The following is an 18851-nucleotide window of genomic DNA, read 5'->3' on the forward strand; positions in this document are numbered from 1 at the left end:
TAGAAGGGTGGAGTTCTGTATGATTCCTTGAATATTGGGGTTATCCTTTGGCTACATTGCACTTGCATTAGGATTTGCTTTGGGAATGGAAATTTAAGAATCTAAAATAATTCAGGTTGTTGCTAGATTTCTCAGTTTCTTTGTGTTTACAGGGAGGAATCAAGCCTAGGTGGCATTTTAAGCCTTATGTTTGGTTTTACTTTAAGAATGGGGTGTTGCTGCTCTGCTGCATCTTGGGAGCAGAGGTGCTGAGGGGCTGGAATATGAAGTCTGGAATTCCTGTGACTTCTGGATTATGAGGCACACAGTTTACACGTGTACTTATAAGCTATATATATGGGAAACTTATTTCTGGTTCAAGCCTTTTTGTGGGCTTTTACTGTAAGATTTGATCTCCTAGCTATGTATAATATATATTTTGGGTGAGTTTTGAAAATCTTGAGGGATTCCATCAGATTGATTCATCTGGCATGGGCTGCAGCTAGGAAGGCTTGTTTTGATGGCATTAACACCTGTGCCAAGTACATTTTTTAGATTAGTTTTGCTGTATAAATTATAATTCTATCCAGAGGTCTTGGTGTAGAAGAGTTGTTTTTTGGCACATAGGACAAGCCATATGTTGAAATGTTAATTCAACAAGTTTTGAAAGTATAAGAATGGGTGTGTATATACATATGATGTACACAAAAGGCAAGTAGCATTTTTTCTTTCAACAGCAATTCTTCATAATATTATTTAATATTGAACAGAGCATCTAGAGCATATTTCTAAAGGTACTGTGTTAACTACAAGCTTTTGCTGCCCTTCCCTGGTGTCTGTCTCAAATGAGCTGAGAAATGAGACTGCTGAGACAAGAGTTTCAAAATTATTAGCTTTGACACAACTTTTATAATGCCATTTTCTTATTCTTCAGAAAAAGAATAAATGAATTTGAGTGTAAATCTTGATTTGCCTGCGAGGGCTACTCTGACTCAGGAGCTTGTCAGCACCAGGCAAGAGCAAGGGCCAATTGACTACCAGGCAGTGAATGCTATGTAGATTTGTTTAAGACAGCTGAATAAAGGTTTGGAAGTTTGTTCAAAGAGAATTATTAAAACAACAACAACAACAAAAAAAGTGTGCAAAGAGAAATGATAGAACTTCCAAAGATCTTAGGCACGGCAAAGATTTGCGCAACTCTCCAAGTCCCTTTCTTTTCCTTCTGTTGCTGGTATTTATTCCCTTGCCTCTCTTAAAGTCTGCTTGAAACTCCCACTTCGTCCCCTTAGCATGCCCTCCAGGGCTGCTTTCTGCACAGCAAGGTTTCCATGGGAGGTTTCTTTAAGCAGCCTTTTCAGCCTCTGGTCTGTCAAGTGTCAAGCGAGTTGTGTGTCTGACACTGGAACTAACAGGCTGCAGAGCTCATACATCTGGATTATTGTACTTGTGGGCTGGGTGGCCCACAAAGGTTTATAGATTGTTCTTGTTTTAAATTAGAATCAGCCTGCAGCTGATTTAACTCCTTCTCATCTCTGAGAGATGTTTGCTCAGATTTAGGTATGTGTACAGAGCAACTGCTGCCTTCCTACATGGACTGCTCACCAAAAAATAATTAGGAAACACTCTCAAAATAAAGACCAAATAAATAAAACTGGGTCCAGAAAATAAAAGGAAGGTACAGCTTTTCAAACAGAAACTTCTACAAGGATGTATAATTTTATGACCAGAGCCTAAAAGGAAGGCCACAAGTCTGCAGGACTACATCAATCTGTCTGCAAGACTACAGGAATCTGTCCAACAGCCAGGCTGCTCATCATTCAGAAAAGCTTCACATACTGTTCCCCATGAGGATTCATCCTGAAGAAATCACTGAAGAAGTCACCAGCTGAGGTGTCTGACGTTTTAAATCTAATAGAATAATAATGCACTCCAGTCAGTTGTAGATCCTGAACTGTAATGAATATTTCTCTTAGAAATGCTTCCTTCCTCAGATGACTGATTCAGCAAGTGTAAAGCCAACCTTGGCCTATCTTAAACAGTGTGAACTAAATTGTAAAGCACTGTTAAAATGTTTTGCATTTTCACTAGAAATTATTATTGGCCACTAAACTGGAAAGAGTGATGTGTTACATCTGTCTAACTTTAAATTATTTTTGCTGAAGTAATACTTTTATTCTGAATCCTTAAGGCAAACAAAATCCAGGTAACTCCTGTAGCTCTGTATTTTTAAAAATTTATTACTGCAGTATCACTGGAAAGAGGGAAAATGTGGAAACAAGGATACACATCAAATCCTAATGATATGTGTGGAACAAAAGGTGGCATTTGCAGGAACAGGTCATTTGAAATATGGACTTAAAATTCTGCATTTCTTACTATTGCTGTAGCATGTGCTTTTGAAATTAGAGGTATTAGGGAGACAGAGATAAGTAAATAATGTCAATTAGAGTATTTTCTTAATAATATTAGATAGGAGGGAGGTCTTGTCTACTCTTGAACAGTAGATTTTCAGCAACAATCCTATCAACTGAGAAGTGTGTAGGTCTTTCTAAGTCAGAATTTAGAGTCTTTGAGGACCTGCAACTGTTACAAGCAACCCTATACTCCAAATGAAAAATCATTCCCCAGAATTGCATGTGTATACTTAATGTTCAAATCCCATTAAAAAGCTTTAAAAGTAGGTAAAGATTTTGGGTTGGAATTTTGGATTTTTTTCTTAATAGGTATCTAAATGACAGTACAAAGGGTCTTGTTTTTGTATGTGGTCAGCTGAATCCTCCTTACTCCTTTAGTGCTGTACTTCAGGGGTTTCCCATCTTCTCTTCCATTTGGGTAACCAGAAAAGAGGGACCTTTTCACATTCTTTGTATTTTAAAAATCAACATACAGTCTATAAATATTGGACTACTTTTTATATGTATTACTATTTGCTGTTAGGATGATGTGTACAAAGAAAAATGGTACTATTGATTTTTGTCAGTAAGACTCAGAGGTACCAACTGAAATCATGTTGTGGATTTCTAAGTGGTTAGTGTAAATTATTCCAGTTCCCTCTCTCATAAGTTCTTTGAAGCTAAGATTTATCTTTTTAATGCTTGTACACTCTCTAAAAGAATGAGATGGAGGCTCTAGATGCTACCTCAGTGCAGTCATAGATCAAATTTCAGAATAAGTAAGCAACAGAAGAACTTGGACTCAGCTCTCATGAACTTTCTTCTCACTTGAAATGTTATGTGATAATGCAGACAAGAAATGTGGAAAATGTGGAAAACTTGAAGTTTTCCACAAATCTGCTCCAAATCTCATAATATTAGCTTAAATTTTTAGTTCTACTTTAATGCCTTTAGCTCAGGACTACATGTATCCTCACTACCTGATCTCTTAGTACAAAAGGTTATGTTGCTATTTAGAGAAGATTCTGAATCCTTAAGTAAAGGATTTTTAAATGCAGTTCTTGTATTTTACGTTCACCTAATGATGCAAATATCCCTGTGATGATCTAGACTAGATTAATTTTACTGCTTTAGCAGTAAAACATGAACATGTCTTACTGTAAAGAATAATATTTTTTTATGAAATAAGGAATGAGACAGCCAATGTTATTGTTGGATTAATTGCCATTGTAAAATAATTTATAAATTACTTTCCAACTCAGCTATGTTCTCATCCAACGTGTTCACCTCATCTGCTGATGGATCTTAAGGTCATGACAGCAGTGGTTTCATTTTGTAATTGATTTTGTGAGGTTAAACCAGTCACTGTTAAACATTTTGGCAGTTTGCTAAAATAAGGTCTCATTTAAAAAATTCTAGTTTTTTATTTTGTTTTGTTCAGAGGGAAGAGTATTTCCTGTGGTCAGGGATTCCTCTGCAAATCTGTTTTGAACATCTACAGAATGGTAACTTAAAGAGGCAGCTCTCTCTCTTCCAAATACTCTGTTAAAATAAATTACTCTTGCCCTAGCAAGAAACTCAGTTGTTGATCATGTTGAAGTGTCTGAAGGCCAAGTGATGAATTATGGTGATTCCAGATGCTTTATAGCTGACTTTCAGGTGAGATTATGTGAAGGAAGGACAGTCTTTTTGAAAAAAGCAGATTAACATTATATAAATATAAACAGCTTCACAAAACAATAATCATTGCAGACAAGACACTTCCAGTTGCATGTAGGAAAAGGGAGAGATCCAGTACAGCAATGTCAGAAGTGTTTTGTGTTTTTATTTTGTGAAGGCTCATTGCTTCCAAAAGCTGGGATGGTGTTGAAGGAGAGGGATTCAGAGGAGGATTTAACTTCTCTGCAGGCAGAGCATTTTATTCATGGATAATGAGGGCAGAGGTATGTTCAGGGTATGTCCCCAGACTTTAAGATTTCCAGTATGTTTATGTTTTCCTTAAAAATCTGAGATGTTATTCCTGAAGATCCCTTAATAGGTTACCTTGTGCTGTGGTCATAAAACTGGTAGTAGTTAAAAATGCTATCAAACTGCTGTGTTTAAGTGGCCCCCATCAAGTCTTAAGCTTCTCTATGTTTCAGTATACTCCAGGATACTTCAGGATACTTCTTCTTTCAGCCTGACTCCTATTTATGCTTTTTTAATGCCCTTAGCACTTCTCAGTTCAAATAATCAAAGCACCCAGAACCAGTGATGGCTTCCATGTCCTTTTCCAACAAGATACCCATTTTATTTAAAGATATTTTATCCAAACTTGTGTAAAATTAATACATATAAAGTAGTAGACAGAGCTTAGGAAGTAGTTTTGGGGAACAAAGAAAAAAAAAATCACATTTTTACTAGAAAAAACAGTCATTTTCTTTGTCACATATGAAAATACTATTAATTGATGTGAATATGGAACATTCTCATATATTACCCATGTGATTATGGGTTGCACTTTACAGACTGACTCAGCATATTTCCCCACTGAAGTTGCTTTACTAAGAAAATGTTAGGGCCTTTTTTTTGGTGTATGTGCCCAGTATAGGAATTCTACAGTTTAGGAAATGAAGAACAAGGAAAACCCCAACAAAAGTACTTCATACTTCTCCCTTCTGCCCTTAATAAAGCTCAGTACATCTCAGTACCCCTCTACCTGTCCTGTGGTGTCTTGTTACCTCCCACACAGAATGTACGTGTAATTTCCTACACACTCAAGTCATTACAATGCTATATATATAATATAAATATTGTATAATACAGTACAAATGAAAGAGGAGATGATCTTCTGTGGTAATAACAGTTTAAAAGGAAAAGGTTAAGATTCTCTTCAGAATTTGAGTTCCATGAAAATAATGACCCAAAGTGATATTAAATTTCCAAGCTACTAAAGCACTAGCTCCACACATTTATGATTCTTTCTCCAGAGCAACTATTTCTGGTGCACTGCTTGTCCTCTGTTTGACAGCCAAGCGTGTCCATGAATCAAGAATTAAAGCACAAGTCATTTATCCTAATCTGTGGTGATTTAATGCTCACAGTCATAAAAGTCCTGATTCAGTAGAGATGTCCTTAGAACAGACAATTTCATATTTCTCATTGTGCTGGGAAAGGGCTTTGATAAACCGAGAGTAATGGGCAATACTGATTTGTTCATACTACTAAGGGAGAGTGTGTTTGAATGATCATTTTGTTCCCTGGGACTTTTAGGTTTTGTCCTACAGAGAATTCCTGTTTGTTTATAGTGTCAGTGTATGTTGCCATGGCAAAACAAGTGTGCTACTAAAAGTTCAGTGTTATCCCATTAGTCAAGGACTAAGAAGGTGGAATTTAGTTTAGAGCAAAACAAACTTTATTCACAACATCAAAAACGTCTGTGGAATTGTAGGTCTGTTTTTTATAAGATATGGGTAATATTTTCCAGTATAAGAGGGTAACTTCAAAACATTTCCTTTTTTTATTAATGTATATGCTGTTTATCTTTAAATCCATCACAGTGTTTACCACAACTTGGAGAGTTTGTTTACATTGAGTAGAGGAAAACTCCAGTGGTTTTGTGTCCCAGGAGAAGTTATTGCAAGCTGAATGGTCAGAGTTGCACAACCCTACCTTGAAACAGCAGATGGAAACTCCTGACTGTTTTTTTTACATGTTGTTTTGAAAGAAAGAATCTGAAGGCTGTTCTCAGCTTCATGCCTTGCCATGAGGTCAGCTGGGAGACATCTCTGAAGGAACAGCCACTTGCTGAGTGACATCGTGGCCTCTTTACTCGTCTGCCTCAGAGATGCTCCCCTAATTCAGCTGCTTCACTCTCTTAAGTTTTGAGTTTTAACCAAAATGCTCCAAGTGATAGAAAGCTTCACCTTATTGCTGAAGCAGAATGTTTTTGCCAGTTTTATGAACTGAGATTGCTTTTGTTATTGAATACTTGACAACATAGCTTGTTTCTTCATAGGGTGTTTTTTGTCATCTCTATTCAATTTTCTTTGCTCTTGGAGAGGTGTTGTTTGATCACAACAGGAAAAATAGTGTTAGTGGGACAGATGGAGCCTGAGAATAGTGAGTTCAAGCTTTAGCTTGCTGTATTTTGTAAAAAAAGCAAGATAGCCTGCAGAATGCTAATACAGAGCAGAGCAGCTACAGTTAAAGGAATAGTGGGATTATGAAAAGCAGTGGCCTGACAGAGCAGGGCAAAAGAGAGCCAGAAACTAGGACAACAGTTTTGCATGTCTAGTGTGGGGTGTTACAGTGGCAACTATTAAAAAAGTTGTGAGAATACCAGCAAGATCTTGATCTTGCTGTTCCTTTAATTGTAGCATCGAACTAGATTGGGAGGTTCTGAGGGGGTAGAGAGAGTGTAACCTTTATGGGGATGCTAAAGAAAATGACCTGAAACCTAGATTTAGTGGGTTTAGAGAAGCAGTAATAATGAAAACATTGTTCTGCAGTGCAGTGAGATTCCCTCTGGATTTGCCAGTGTTGCTAGCTAGTCAGCTGACACTTAAGTGGGAATTAAAGCAAAGTTGCTCTCTGTGTCCTAAGTTTCTAATAATACATTTGACATCTCTGCAAAAGAGTCTTTGCAAAAGATTTAGAGCTATTTGTACTACTTCACTACATTTGAGTGTAATATAGGAACTGTTGAAGTTGTGCCTTACTGTTAATATAAATTAAATCACCATATTGACATCTGGTTTATGGGAAAAAAAAAAAAAAAGCAAGATGTCATCCTTCTTATATTAAGATATTTGAAAATATCTAGGACCTGGTGAAAAATGGTATTTCATAAATTTGAGGGCGTATTCTGATTTTAATAGAAAAGATACTGGAGTTGAATCCAGTTCCTGTGGTGCAGAACTACTCTCTAATTATGGACTTGTAGAGCTGACAGATTTATCTTCTCTGTTATGATGCTGAGAAGTTGATGTTCAAAATAATGACTGAATTATTTTTCGGAGTCTCTTCAGCTAATTTAGAGTAATAATTTTTTACTGTGAACAATCCAGTCAAGAATACAAATCTGAACTGAGGCATTAAAGCAATATGAAATGTCTTCAGTGAGTGAGGATCAGAGGTTTTGTGTTTGAAATACACTTTTCAAAAGGAAGTTCCAAATTTGATAGTTGGTTCTCTTTTCCTTCCCTGGATACAGAAAGGTTCTTGAGAATTTACAGGAATCCCTGAGCACCCACAGGATCAGCAGAGTAATCTGTTTGAATAAACACCCCACTGAATAGTGCTAAAATTTAGAGAAATAGAGAGATAATATGTTCTCAACAGTGAATTCAGAGTTGCCAGTTCTTAGTTCTTGGAGATCAAAGACTAAATAAGATCTAAACTAATAGGAAAGTAATGATAGAGGATTGCAGGAGCTGGCAGTTCCAGTATCTGTAGCTGAATGCCTCAGTCATTTTCTAGGCAAGCCAGAAGCAAATCAGAAAGACCATGAATATGGTCAAACTAGATGACTTTAGTCAACAATACTCTCATTTGATGAGTTGTCTCCTCTTAGTTATCCTAAAACTTCCAGGCAGTAACAGTGGTAGCCTACAGGAGGCTCTGCAGAGTTGCTGAATAGCAGTGGAGAAACAGAAGGTAATAATTTTATGCTGCTGTTTGGTGTCAGATGAATCTGTGTGAAGTGTTCATAGTTTCTGTATTGAAGCAAAAAAGCTGTAATAACTTGATGAGGGTGCCCTTGGATTACCCACAGACATCTCGTGTTGCAGTAAAAGGAGCTGACAGATACTTCTGGAATTAAAAGAATTTAAAAAAAAAATCTGTTCCCACGTGTAAACACCAAAGTTGTAAGCACTGAGTGTGTCCAAATTGTAACCCAGAGGATAAAGCCTGGAAGCAGTGTTCTTAAATTTACTTCTTCCTTTTATCCAGTCTCTCAGCACAGGATTCTTGCATGTGAAGGGTAATGAAGCAGCACACCTAAAGAAAGAATGCTGCCAGAAGAATGCAGTGCTACCAGAGAACACACAATAAGAAATAGTTTTTCTATACTGCTAAGTTTCTTTTCGTTACCACCTTGTTTTGTGCCCATCTTTGTTTCACACCAAATATTATCTCTGATTGTTTATTTATCAGCTATGGGGAGTGCACCAGGGCACTTCAGGATGGTATTCTACTACTAGTAGTATCACTGTCATTTGGGTATTGTTAATCTTTTCCTCTCTAAGCACTTGTCTTATGCACCAGAGACTTTTAAGCATTTTTCAAAAAATTACTTGAGCTTTCAGGTTTTTTTACTTCAAGCTGGAGTATTCCTAATGGATATTCCTAAGGGATGTATTGCCTCCTGCTGCTGCCTTGACTGGGTGGGAATGTAGAGCTCCCTTAGACCTGTAGTGAACTGTTTGCTCCAGCCAACAAGTCTGCAGGACAGAACCAGAGAACTTCATTTTTGCTCATCCCGTTGTTAAAGGGTGGGAGTCTGTGTGTGGCTCTGTTTATTCTCAGCTAAACTCTGGGTAGCTCTCAGCTGGCTGATAATGGGGTATGCAATGGGAGAGCAGTGTACACACCCCATCACCTCCCCAGCTCCACTACAATCTTCAGATTCAGCCTGATAGTGCTTCAGGGGATAATACAGTTTGAGACGTGCTTCTGAAGTGCTCTGTGGTTTGATGGACTGAAGAAATGATGTGTTTTCTTGTACAACTGGTATTTTTCTTTAGTGACACTCTTGACAAGCTAAAATTTTTACCTTTTTGCTTTTTTCCTCTGTTCCAGCCTGCTCTTATCTTCCTTGTACGAGGTACTAGTTGTATTTCTGAGCATTATTTTACCTTTGGGTTACATGTTTTTATGCAGAGAACAGCTTTGGTAGCTGTGTTGCAATCTGATTTGATGTTAAGTATATCCTTGTTGATAGCCACTTTAGTATATCACTTTATGGATCCCTCTGGAAAAGGTCTGAGTTCTGATCATTTACAAGGTATCCCCTAAGCTGTTCTGAAATGGTTTTGTTAATCTAAATGTATTGTATTCTCATTTTTCTGTGTCATTTAGTTTTTCCCATCTGACCACTAATTACTGTCATTTTTCTTTTGGCTTTAAAGTAGTACCCGACTAGATTTAGCTTATTTGGACCATGATTCCCAGTGAGCAGCCTGATAATTTCTCATCAGATCTAAATATGACTGAGAAAACAGATGTAGGCAGGATATTCTTTACCAGAATACTTCTAGGTATTCCTGTTTCCATATATTCAGGTTCCTGGCAAGAAGCCCATCCAGAGCCTGGTGAGGAGGACTGCTCAAGGGAGATGTTGATATTGTCTGTTCAAAGACATGTTAAGCTTTAATTATCAAATTATGTTCTTTATTATTTAGTCATTGAAGTAAATTTAAAGACTGAGATTATTTGTTTACACAAGCAGTCTTAATGAGCTCTTAGTTACTACCTTTTTAGAGACTAGAAGAAAATACAAATTAAACCAGCGAAGCTTAAAATTGAGAACTGCATCCAAAAGATTCTTTTCTTAGCAGTTTCCTAATTATGTTATGGTTCTTTCTCTAATGCTGTTTCCCCCAAACCATTTCAATAGCTTATCAGGTAGATTCTCCTTTTATCTTAATTACTGTGCAGATTTTCACCTGTGTTTTCTCACAGGCATTTGGCTTGATTTTGTTGATGGATGAGATACCTGGTAAGATCTGATCTCCATCACAAGGCACTTCTGGTTTTCTTTATATTGTTAATCTTAATTGGTCTTCTACCCTAGTGACAAGCAGCAGGAAAAGAGAAAATTGTCTCAAGTTGTGCCAGCCAAGGTCTAGCTTAAGTATTAGAAGAAATTTCTTCACTGAAAGCTTTATTAAACACTGGAAGAGGCTGCCCAGGGAGGTAGCTGAATCACCATCCCTGGAGATGCTTAAAGGGCAGGTAGATGTGGTGCTTAGGAATACGATTTAGCACTGGACTTGCTAGAGTTAGGTTAATGGTTGGACTCAATTATCTGAAATGTCTTTTCCAAGCAGAATGAGTCTGTGTGATTCTATGCAGCCCTTCCCTTTTTGTTTTTGCAAACTGTGCCCGGGTGCTCATCTGAAAAATGCTTAGAATGTTTTTCCTGTGTCAGTCACCATTTGTGCTGAGCATTACATGCCAGGCAAGCAGGGGACATCTGGGGAATGTGCTGAGTCTGTGGCACTTTGCTCTCTCATATTCTCCTGTGGGCAGTTGATGCCTGGGAGATGCATTTGTTCTGAAGGTGTTATTGGAGTTCAGCCTCCCCAGAAGGGAAAAATCCAAACGTTTATGTGCTCTGGTGAGAACCTGTGTCACTAGAGAACCAAGGAAGCTGTTACAGATGGGAAACTGGGCTGTAGAATAGAGAAAGAGAAGGAACCCAAAATAAAAAGAGGTGAAAGAAGTGTTTATTTTTTAGGTCATGATGAATTTAATTCATGGAGAAGATTCACTCACGCAAGGCTGAACAAAACCTGTTGGCATCTTGGGAGATGATTCCCAGTCTAGACATTTATTCATTGATTTTCTGCATAGCTTCTAACTTTTCACTCTCATTTTCTATTATTTATTGTCATTCTGATGTTAACAGGATGGGGATACATTTGTCTTCCTTTCATCACTAAATCAACATCCCTTCCAATTACACTGTAAATCTGTCAAATTTTGGCAGCAGGTATCCAGTAATTCTGCATTGCTTTTTCCCCTTCTTTATTGTCTGAGTTTGTAAGTGCTTTTTTTCTATAACTGCACTTAAATCTGCATAGAAGAACTTTTAATGCTCAAGGGCTTTCACAGAAATGTGGCTCTGTGAAAAACTGGGCTTGTTTAAAGATTGAAATGTGATGACAAAAAGGAAGCAGATGTTGTTTTATTATTAAAATATCCTACACTGCTCTCTACTGGAAGAGTGGAAGTCTGTGTTAAAAACTCCAAAGTGCTCCTAAATAGATTTCTTAGTCAAGATCTAAGTTTAATTATTTTTATATTTATATTTTTAGTTATTTTCTTTCTTTTGTAAAGCTTAAGTTTTCATAAGGGTGGATGAGGTTTTTTGTATTTCCCCTAAGTTTTGAAGAAAAGCATCTGGATATACTTTGCATTTAAAAAAAAAAAAAAAGAAAACAACCTACAAATTGGATGTAAGCTGACAGGGGGAAGAAAGTTAAGGTTAACAAATTCACCTGACCTCAGCAATAGCTATTGCAGATGTGATAACAGCAATAGACTTCTCAGAACTCTAAAGGGTTCTGGATACATGAAGATCCCTACGTGAAGATTCAATTTCTAATGGAGCCATCAAATTAAGTTTTAAGAAAGGCTCACTTCTCCTTTTATTTTCTCAATTTCTCCAGTCATAAAAAAACTTTAAAGGCATTTTTGATCATTTCACTTTGGAATTGGACTAAAGTATGTCTTGCTTAAGTTAAATGCATAAGAAACTTTCCATTCTAACTACATTCTGAAGGAAGAACCATTCACCACCAGGAGCCTGTTGTGTGAGACCACTCCAAGTGTAATAAATGGTTGTAATATACGTTTATGAGTTTGTATTCCTAGCCAGTAAATTCAGAATTAAACTAAGAAGAAAGTGAATATGGGGCTAGACAAAGCAATTGAGACATGTAATTTTCCACAAAACCAATGTAAGCAACACAAGGCCTTAACGAGAGGAACTTCTGGGTCTTGTTCTTAAAACAAGGCCCTGCCAAGGCTAAGGAGGCACCAAAAGAATGCAAACATCTGCACAGAGACAAGATAAAAATGCCACAACCAGCAGATAAGGGAAAAATTATGGCTAGGGTCTAATTTTGCTCTGTAACAAGATAATGAAGTCGGCGAAAAAAAGAAAGGTAAATGGTTCAAGTTTGAGGAAGACTTCTGACTTCATCCAAAGATATCTCCCCAAGAGAGGACTCCACCTATCATGAATATTGTAATAACATGATATAATCCCTATGAATATATAGGTAAACCCACCTCCTTTTGAATATTCATATAATTGTAATCAATATAAGGTAATTCTAGAGTTTAGAGGTGTGCGTGTGGCTGGAGCAGAGACTCCCCATGCACCCAGCGCTGTTTTGCTCACTGCAATTTCAATTTCATTAATTAATTAAACCATTAAGTGGAATATTGAGTCTCGGTCATTTTAACACAAGGTTGAATTTCTCCCATTCAGTCTCAATGATAAATACCTGTTGACTGTAAATTGGCTGTATTTTAAATCTTTGCACATGGAGCAAGCACATCTGGTTGTCTGCTGATACTCAGTTATAACCAGTTTGATCTGAGGTGTTTGCCTTGCATGTGGCTGGTCATCAGCTCACATTCCTAGCAGCAAACATCAGTGAGGGAAGAAGAAGCATTAATTAATACTTAAAAGAATAAGTTAAACTGTTTCGACTGATAAGATCTCTTGACCTCATTAAAGTTGCTTCTGATTATAGACAGCTGCAAGTGAGAGCAGGGTAAGTAAAATATTAGAGAAATAACCTTGTCTCAGTTTTACAGTGAATGTATTTGGAAGAATGTCAGGCTGCAATGAAAAATGTGTAGTAATTTATTTGAGAAAAAAATACTTTAGGTTGCTTTCTTGTACAAAATATTAAATGTCAGCCTCTCTGAACTTAAAATACCCAGCTCAGACTCTTACTAGCACTAAACCTAACAGTACATAAAGATTTAAAGTGTCGAGTCTAGTGGCATGTCTAACTTACTGATAAGTCTTGTTTAAATTGGTATATGCATGAAGTACTTCAAGGATAACCCTTTTGCTTCTGGGAAGCAGTAAATACATCTAACAATCCTATGTAAACATTTTAAATCTGTAGTATGTATTTTATGGTAATGAACACTTAGGAAATGAATGCATTTATTAAATTGATATAGAATTAATAGTGAATGATCGGAAGGGAAACTGCTCCATAGTTTTCTGCTTCTGCATTCTGTGATTAAAAGAAGCACAGGAGTTGTTCTGACATGGCTCTCAGGAACAGTTGTATTTCATGTTGGATTTTTCTCATCCTCTGGGTCTGTAAGGAGGCCAGAGCTGTGGGAGGGAACCTGAAGTGATCAAAGCAATTGCTGACTTTTAAAGTTCCTAGCTAGAATTCTGCATTATTATTGCTTTTTTTCCAAAGATGCCTTATCTCGAAAAGGGAAATTTTGTATTTACCAATTTCACTTGAATTTCTTGTTGCAGAAAATCTTCCACAAAGAATATTTATTCAATTCATGCCACACCTGTACTGAATTTCTGATAGAAGAAATACTTGTTCTCTGTGTCAGATTTGGTGAGAAAAATCTGCTGAAATGACCACAGTCCAATGCCTATTTCCCCGTGTCATGAGGATGGTGAATGAGCTGCTAGTTATTTAGTTTAGAAGCCCCAGAGGTGGCAGCACATCCACTGTGGGTCAGGGATTATTCAGAGACCTGTGTCACATTGAGCTTGTCAGCTTAAGTCTCAGCTTTGCAAATATATACGTTTCCTTTGCTTAAGTATTCTGAGTAATGTTGTAGTAATTGGTACCTAATATTAAACAAAATGGGATGATGGGGCAGATGACACTGAAAAGGTTCAGAGCAGATGAAAAAGCAAGCAATTAAAAGCCTCCAATTAGCTATGATTTATATAATGTTTCCTTTGTTGGAATTAGAAAATAAATTGTCTTGATATGAAATTGTTTTAGTTTATTGTCCCAATGTAGATCAGTCTAATTAATTCAAACATTCAGAATTTTTGCTCTTAATTGCTGTTTTTATTACTGCCTTACTAAACCTAACTAATTAAATAAATTACATGAGAAAGCATATGAAGGGCAGGCATGAAATGTGTAAGCATTTATGACTAAAATTTGACCTTACCTGAATAAAGAAATAATAGAACCACAGTTAAGTGATGAAAATAGATATCAGATGCAAGCAATGCAACCCATGGCAAGATCTCATCATCTCTGATATTAAAACTTGCACTACAAATCTCCTTTGTATTTATGGATTAAATGCTATCTTACTATATTTTCTTACACTGAATAGTTGATTAAGCATAAGCTTTGATTCCACATCCAGTTCAAAACTTCTGAGAGCAATACACATTTCAGTAGTGATGCTTAAGGTCAAAACCAATACTTATCTGGAAAACAGTGCCTTGGGAATGACTGGTTGAATTCAGATTTGTTTTGTTCCCTAAATATTGATAGAACACTCATGATATTTTCATACACTTGAGTCTTGGTTATTTATTTCTTTTGTAACTTGCTGATCCTACCCAATTAGTGTGTGTTTACTCGGGATTTGCAGTCATTTAAAGGTGTGCTTTCAGCAGGTAATCTTTCTATTTAGATGCTGTCTTCTCCCCCCATTCTTGATCAGAAATGCTAATATCTGATTTGGGGAACATTACTGTGGGCTTACAAATGCAGTGAAATTTAAGAGATGCCCCAGCTGTGGCAGAAGCTCAGCTTGGTCCTTATGCTTTTAAGGCAGTTATGTGAACTAGCATGAGTTACAAGCCCCAGGGAAAATGTATTTATGGAATTTATTGTCCAGGGAATGATGGATTTATTGCTGCTGGATTTATTGAATACAGCATCTTTCTTGGACTTGGAATAAGAGGGAAGGGAAGGGGAAATGCCTCTATTGCTATCTAGAGACCTTTTCCTACATGGACAGCAGCACCTGAGCTCTTTTCATGGAGCCTTGTCCACACCTGTACCTGGTTATTGCCTGGGCTTATGCAGGATTCCTGCCCTGCACAATATGTACCCTGGGTTGTTCATAAATGTTACAGCAAGCCAAGTATGTGCTGCCTGTGTACAGATACCAGTATCAGCAGTATTCCTTTTAAATGCTCACCTGCTCTTCTCTTTCTTGTCCATTCAAGCTCGTGGTTACCTTGCTCATACACATTCACTCACCTTTCCCTTTCTGTCTCTGTCACATGTAGTATCCATAATGTTCAAGGATTGTTCTTTGTGTGCAATTTTTTTTTTGCAGCTGTTTCAACACCCCCTGTTTAAAATCATCTGAGGTGTTGCCTGAAAGACAACAAATCAATAGTAGAGGTTTCTGCTTTGTCATTACAGAATCTTGCTCTCCTGGTTGGACAGTTGTAGTAGTGAAGATTATTGATGAGATTTCCACACCATTTTATTCAAGATGGTGCATCCTATTCCAAAGTCATTAACAAATGTCTAATGAGACTTAATAATTGGTAGAGCTGCAAAGTTTCACTAACTTTAGAGTTACCTGTAACTTGGGAAATCAAAGCTCCTTTTGAAACAGTGAGGACTTAAAACTTAGACAAGTCTCTGCATCATATTAGAAGTTGTGCAATTCAGAGAAAAAAAAGGGTGTGTTTTCTCTTGATAGCATTATTTTAGTATATACAGGTACCCAGGGTTACATAAATCAGCTGTACCTCAATCTGAAAATCAGGTAGTTAAAAATTAATTAAATTATTACACCAATGTGCTTCAGGCAGGATTATCATCCATTTTGTAACAGTATAGTTGAATGCAAGCAAAACTGTATAGCAGAATGTAAAAGCATTTCAGTATGCAAATAAAGAAATGGTAATGTCTCTTTGAATTCTACTTGGTATATTAATAGGTATGTGTTTAATTTTCATTAAAATTTTACCCATTTAAAATATGATTGCTAGTCAAAATATTTTGAATGTGTGCCTTTGGTATGGTGTAAGTTGGAGACTGGGTCCTTTAAGTCTATGAAGTTACTGCACCAAGTAACTCTGAAAGCAACATCAGGCTTCTCAATTTATCTTGCATCACTCTTTGGAAGTTTCAGTAGCATAGTTGCAACGATTGGCTCATGTTGATTCATTGGAAGCATGTTATATTGGTATTTTTTCATTATTTCCCCAAGAGATTAAGACAAACAGAACGTTTATTAAAAGCTGCTTTTAATAACTCTTATATTTCTCTAATTAGAATTTATGTCTTGTTATTAGCTGGACTAGAAGTAGCTGTGTGATATTGTGTGATTTATCTATAATAGAAACTATGTTGTGGAAATAAGCAGAAAAGAAGGTGACATGAATCAATTAGGCCTTTCAGTCTAGAACTGCTTTCTCACAAATGACAATCTTTTCAGTTTCTTGGCAGTACAGAAGTGGAGCAGCCCAAAGGCACAGAAGTTGTAAGAGATGCTGTTAGAAAATTGAAGGTAAGAAAGCATTTTTATTTAAATATAAATGGAACATATTCTTAAGAGCCTTTCCTAGATAAGACAATTTATAAGTGTTTCTAGGTAAATTTGTTGGTTCTAGAAGCACTTGCTTTTAAAAGGATCTTCAGTGATGTGTGGGCTCTTCCCTATGGTGTCTACATTATCAGATGGTCTGAGGTACATACATTTAGTTTTCTTCTAGATTATGCAGTTATTTAGGGTATAAACTTTGTGTACCTTAATGTGTAATGATTGTTGGAAAACTTCAGGGCATCATTAATCCTAACTGAGGTAGTAACACTTTGTTTTAGCTGCCAGGTTCTATTTCAGGCTATTGAATGCCTTCAATTCTGGCACTCCAAAGGTAATGTCAGAGAATTTAAGGAAATAAATGACCAAATAGTGACCTGAGCAATGCCTGTCCTGCATTTCTCTGGGCTGTGCAGGATTTCCAGCGAGCCCAGATTGGGTGAGTTGCCCCTTGTTGCAAAACACAGAATATCCACCCACTTCTGGAAAGCTCCTGGTGCCAGACAACAGGAGTAGGAATGTCAAACCTTGCTGTAAATGGGCTGTGATAGCTCCACAGGAACTGCCTATCCCTGACTGCTCACTTGTCATATAAAACAACAGCCCCATGCAGCGCTACAGGCTGGGCACAGAGTGGTTGGAGAGCAGCCAGGCAGAAAGGGACCTGGGAGTCTGGATTGCCAGGAAGCTGAACAGGAGGCAGCAGTGTGCCCAGGTGGCCAAGAAGGCCAATGGCATCCTGGGCTGGATCAGGAACAGCGTGGCCAGCAGGTCCAGGGAAGGGATTCTGCCCCTGTGCTCAGCCCTGGTGAGGCCACAGCTTGAGTCCTGTGTCCAGTTCTGGGCCCCTCAGCCCCTCAGGAAGGAGATTGAGGTGCTGGAGCAGGTCCAGAGAAGAGCAAGGAGGCTGTGAAGGGATCCAGCAGAATTGCTGTGAGGAAGGGCTGAGGGAGCTGGGGGTGTTGAGGCTGGAGAAGAGGAGGCTCAGGGGAGACCTCATCACTCTCTGCAACTCCCTGAAAGGAGGTTGGAGCCAGGGGGGGGTTGGGCTCTTTTCCCAGGCAACTCTCAGCAAGACAAGAGGGCAGGGTCTCAAGTTGTGCCAGGGGAGGTTTAGGTTGGAGATGAGAAAGAATTTCTTTCTGGAGAGGGTGATCAGACATTGGAATGGGCTGCCCAGGGAAGTAGTGGATTCTCCGTGTCTGGAGATCTTTCCAAAGAGCCTGGATGTGGCACTGAGTGCCATGGGCTGGGAACCACGGGGGGAGTGGATCAAGGGTTGGACTTAATGAGCTCTGAGGTCCCTTCCAACCCAGCCAGTTCTATGATTCTATGAAAACCAACATGTCTTGTCCTGGAGGTGAAGGCTAATGACACTGTCCCCCATCTTTGATAATTACAGACATATCTGGGAATAGAGCTAGAATGAGAGAATAGGGCTTACAAACCAATATACCAGACTCTTTTCAGTCATGTCCAGTGTCAGGACAAGGAGCAAGGATCACAAACTGGAACACAAGAGGTTCAACCAAAACATAAGGAGGAAATTCTTTATTGTAAGGGCTACAAAGGACTGGAACAGGCTGCCCAGAGGGATGGTGGAGTCTCCATCTCTAGACACATTCAAAACTCTCCTGAACTCCATCCTGTGCAACCTACTCCAGATGAACATGTTTTGGCAGGGGAACAGATGATCTGATCAAATCCCAGTCATTCTGGGATTCTCTGATAAACCTATTTATGGCAAGAGACATTGCTGCCATCTTCTCGAGGTCTTTATGTTTCATTGGAAATGCTTCGTGCCCTCAAACATCATCTGTGTGCTGGTCCACAGAGGTGGCTGAGAAAATCAGACATACACAATTTCTTGGTTTCATGCCCTTGGGCTTGGTAGTCAATTAGAAAGTACCCAAGTGTACTGACCAAAGAAACACAGGAAAATTAAGCATTTTCATGGTATGCAAACGTTTTACCCTTAATGTGTTACTACTTACTAATTCCTCGTTTGTTGAGGGTTGCCAACTACTAAGACAGCTTTGACTTGAATATGTTTAAAGCTTTCCAAACACTGGGAGTTCTGGTAGGGAATGCTGATGTGATTTGTCTGCTGCCTCACATTGCTGGGGGGTTGCACTGTTTCATGCTTAGCTGCTCAGAGGTATTGGAGCAGAGGTTTAATTAAATGTAAAAGTTGTTCTGCCTACTATTGCACCTTCCATAACTTTTTTTAGGGTT

At 38.0% G+C, this 18851-nt stretch overlaps 1 protein-coding gene across 3 annotated transcripts in view; it reads left to right on the forward strand.

Annotated features, from left to right (window-relative positions):
- The window catches only part of GULP1 (GULP PTB domain containing engulfment adaptor 1), a 138659-nt gene that overhangs the window by 80219 nt on the left and 39589 nt on the right, over positions 1-18851 (forward strand). For all 3 annotated transcript variants that reach the window (XM_030454659.1, XM_030454661.1, XM_030454662.1), the window contains one exon: positions 16512-16583. In XM_030454659.1, the coding sequence (XP_030310519.1) occupies positions 16512-16583 (72 nt within the window). The remainder of the gene's footprint in view (positions 1-16511; positions 16584-18851) is intronic.

This window comes from Calypte anna, chromosome 7, assembly GCF_003957555.1.
Source record: "Calypte anna isolate BGI_N300 chromosome 7, bCalAnn1_v1.p, whole genome shotgun sequence".
Classification (NCBI taxonomy): domain Eukaryota; kingdom Metazoa; phylum Chordata; class Aves; order Apodiformes; family Trochilidae; genus Calypte; species Calypte anna.